At 37.7% G+C, this 3755-nt stretch overlaps 1 protein-coding gene across 1 annotated transcript; it reads right to left on the reverse strand.

Moving 5' to 3' along the window:
* Positions 1 to 2531: 2531 nt before the first annotated feature.
* LOC130845895 (olfactory receptor 11G2-like) lies at positions 2532 to 3467 on the reverse strand. Its single transcript, XM_057723730.1, has one exon. It carries the CDS (start codon positions 3465 to 3467, stop codon positions 2532 to 2534), a length of 936 nt encoding a protein of 311 aa, XP_057579713.1.
* Positions 3468 to 3755: the final 288 nt, after the last annotated feature.

The raw sequence follows: 3755 nt of genomic DNA on the forward strand, positions 1-3755 counted from the left end.
CAAATTGGCTCATCTTTATTCTTTATAAATCTCTAGCTATTAGTACAAGGAAAAGTATGTCCAGTATGTGTAATCAAATTTTAGTAAAGATACTATAAACAAAAATGAAATTGTAGAGAAAAACATTTGCAATACATTTGGCAGATAAAGTGTTAATATCTACAATAAATAAAAGTTTTTAAAAGCAAAATATAAACAATTAAAAAATGGATAAGGATGTTAGCAGGCAAATAGTAGAGAAAATCCACTGACAAGGAAAAAAAAATGCTCAACTTTATTACTAGCAATATAAGTGGGCTATCTCTTTTAAGCCGCCAAACTAGCAAAATTTAAAGTAATTTTATTAGCTTATACGGGTATTGATGGTGGAAATGTGATTGGGTACAGCCTTGAGTGAAAGCAATCTAACAGTATCTATTATGTGTACTGATCTTTGATCCAAAAATACATTCCTAGGAATCTATCTCATAAAAATAAAGACACAAGTATTTTAGAATATATGTGTGAGTATGTGTGTGTATAAGCATAGAATTACATGTGCACTGAGAATAATGTGGAAGGATACACAGTAGGTTATTAACGTTGCTTATTTAGCTAGAGTATGAGGTGGTTGTGGAGAGAAGTGGGGAAGGAATAAAGGTAAGAAGGGAGAGGAAAAGAAAAAAATAGAGGATGGCTTGCAGAGAGACAGTATGTATGTTGTGACCATACATGTAAAATTATATGTGTGTATGTGTGAAATCAGGGAAATCAGACAGACTGAAGTTCCAAGTCTCTGGAAGAGTAATTCTCACATTTTAGTCATAAAATAGTTCATTTTTTATTTGCACATATTGTTCTTAAAAATGAATTTTGGATTTTAATTTTTATCATATTTAACAATCAGATTTCTTTTGCTTGTTAATAGCAGTCAATTGTAAACCATGAGACAGGTTTTCTTTAAGAGGCTCATAGACCCTTTCTATGGGTGTCTATCGGGGGCACTCCTGATTTTTACTCTGTGGTGACCCTGTAGTCTGTGAGCCATGGTTAGCTGTGTGGAAATACTTCATTCTCTTGCTCTCTCAGCCCTTACCTCTCCATTATTTGCATATACCCTTCCCCAGTTGACTCCCCTAGCAACTAATCTCCCTTTTGGTCATTGCACATCTCACAATTTAATTTTTTCTCATCCTGGCTATCAGCTCCATGAAGGACTGAAATGTGACTTATTGACTTTATCTGACTCATTTCCTAGATCTGTACCTGACATATTAAAGGTATTCATTAAATGGCTTTAATGAAAGAGTGAACAATAAGGAATGTAAATATAATATCCCTGAAAAGAGACTAGTTATCACTTTAACACAGTTTATTTCCTCCCACAAACCCTCAGAGGACAAAATAATTTCCCATGTTTTCCCTCCAGAACCAAGAAGTCTGAATAAAATGATGTTTGTGGGTTTTTGGATCCTGGCTCCCTTGTTTGCCATGGAAGGCAGCCTGCTTCAGAGATTCCCCAAGGAACCCAGGAAGGGTAGGGGACTGTTTCTTAGGCTCCAGATCTCAGAAAACTTACAAGCAGAGCTATCATCATCATCATAATCATCATCGTCTATAGAATTCTGTTTCAAAGATACCAATGAGTGAAAATAAGTCTTTTTCCTTCTCTTGAATTCAAAACACCCTTTTCCCAAATGCAACGATGGTTAGGTTTCTTATCTATCCTTTGGAAGATATCTCATTCTTTTCTTTTAAACCACAAAGACAAATTTATAATCTCATCCATAAATGACAACTTACATACTCTACATCATTTACTCACTTAACAACAAATATAACTTGGAGGAAGTTCCACATCTGTACGTCTAAAACTCCCTCATTTAAGAAATGCTACATCATATTCCATTGCATGGACACATTATACATATTGAAACATCTCAATAAATAGGCATTTAAGTGGTTTCTAATAATTTGCTGTTACAAACAATGCCATTTTCACATATGTATGATTATATGTATAGACTCAGTATCTGGAAGTGAGTACAATTGCTGGGCTAATGGATATGTGAATTTTAAACTTTCTTAAATTGTTTGCAATGTCTTAAGTAGACATTGTACCAGTATAGACTCCTATTAGTAATATATATTTCCCCTCCTTAGATGAAAAAATATTTGACGGTTGCACACCTGCATGCCAACCCCCCCAATACTTTCTTAAAGTTTATTATGTATTTCTCTCTTTATGAGTAAAAAGAGATGTATAAAAAAGATTTTTCTGTGCATCATAAAGTTATGACCAGAGCAAATAACTCAAAATTTTCATTCTGCAGCTTCTTTGTCTGCAAAATGAGGAAGTTGGATAAAGTCTCTGAGTTCCTTCTCCCCCTAACAATTCTAGGAAAAGCACAGATAGCCATGATGAATAAGATGAACAATTCTCAAAGTGGAACTAGTCATTTACTAAGATTTTTTAATATGGAGTATAAAGATAGCCCAGTTGCCCAAAGATTTCTTTTCTTTTTTTGTGTGTGTGACCAAGGTTCTTATGTTTATATTCCCAGAAATTTTTGCAGGGCATGTTTTATATCTTTATTCCTCAGACTGTAGATCACAGGATTAATGAGTGGGGTGCCCACAGAATAAAACAGTGTCACAAGCTTCTGCATTCCAGCATCATGCTCAGATGTTGGGCTCAGATACATGACCATCACTGAACCATAGAAGAGTGAAACCACAGACAGATGGGACCCACAGGTGGAGAAAGCTTTTCTTCGTCCAGCTGCTGAAGGGACTCTCAATACAGCTCTCAGGACCAGAGCATACGAACCCACAATGCAGAGGGAAGGAATAAATAAGAGGAGAGAACTAATGATCGACCAAAAAAATTCCATGACTGGGGCTCTGGTACAGGTGAGTGCTAACAGAGGACCCGGGTCACACAGGAAGTGGTCAATAATCCTGGATCCACAGAAGGACATCTGGGAAATGATGATGATGGGGACTGGGAACCAGAGGAAACCAAGTACCCAGCAGCTGATCACAAGATTGGTGCAGAGATGTCCAGTCATGAGAGTGGGGTAATGTAGAGGCCGGCAGATGGCAAGGTATCGATCCAATGCCATAATAGCCAAGAAAAAGCATTCTGTAGAACCCAAGGAGAAGAAAAAGTAGAACTGGAGAAAGCACCCAGAGAAGGAGATGACCTTGTTGTCAGAGAGGAAGTTGGCTAACATGTTGGGGACGGTGGAGGTGACATACCAGATCTCCAGGAAGGAGAAGTTGGCGAGCAGGATGTACATGGGGGTGTGGAGTCTCTGATCCCAGCGCACAGCACAGATGATAGAACCATTGGCCATGAGGGTCAGGAGGTAGACAGCAGAGAAGAGCACAAAGAGGAGGATCTGTCCCTCCCTGGAGCAAGGGAAGCCCAGGAGGATGAAGCCAGTGATGGTGCTGGAGCTGTTGAGGGTGTTGGAGATTTTCATGAGTCTGGGAGCTGTGAAAGGTCATAATTGCTGAATATCCCTGGAATAACTGAAGGGCTTCATTTTCTTAGTACTAACAAGAAATTGAGATTTGTTTATTTATTCATTATTAATTCAATATTTGTTGAATGTTTACTATTTTCTAGGTAATTTTTCTAGATACTGGGCATACAGCAATGAACAAAATAGATTAAAATCCCTACGTCATGTAGCTTATCCCTGGTAGGAGAATGCAGTGTAGTCTCACATTAGAAATCCATCGTTCTCTTTTTCCCCCTTCTTAAACAA

Source organism: Hippopotamus amphibius, chromosome 2 (genome assembly GCF_030028045.1).
Source record: "Hippopotamus amphibius kiboko isolate mHipAmp2 chromosome 2, mHipAmp2.hap2, whole genome shotgun sequence".
NCBI classification, from domain to species: Eukaryota; Metazoa; Chordata; class Mammalia; order Artiodactyla; family Hippopotamidae; genus Hippopotamus; species Hippopotamus amphibius.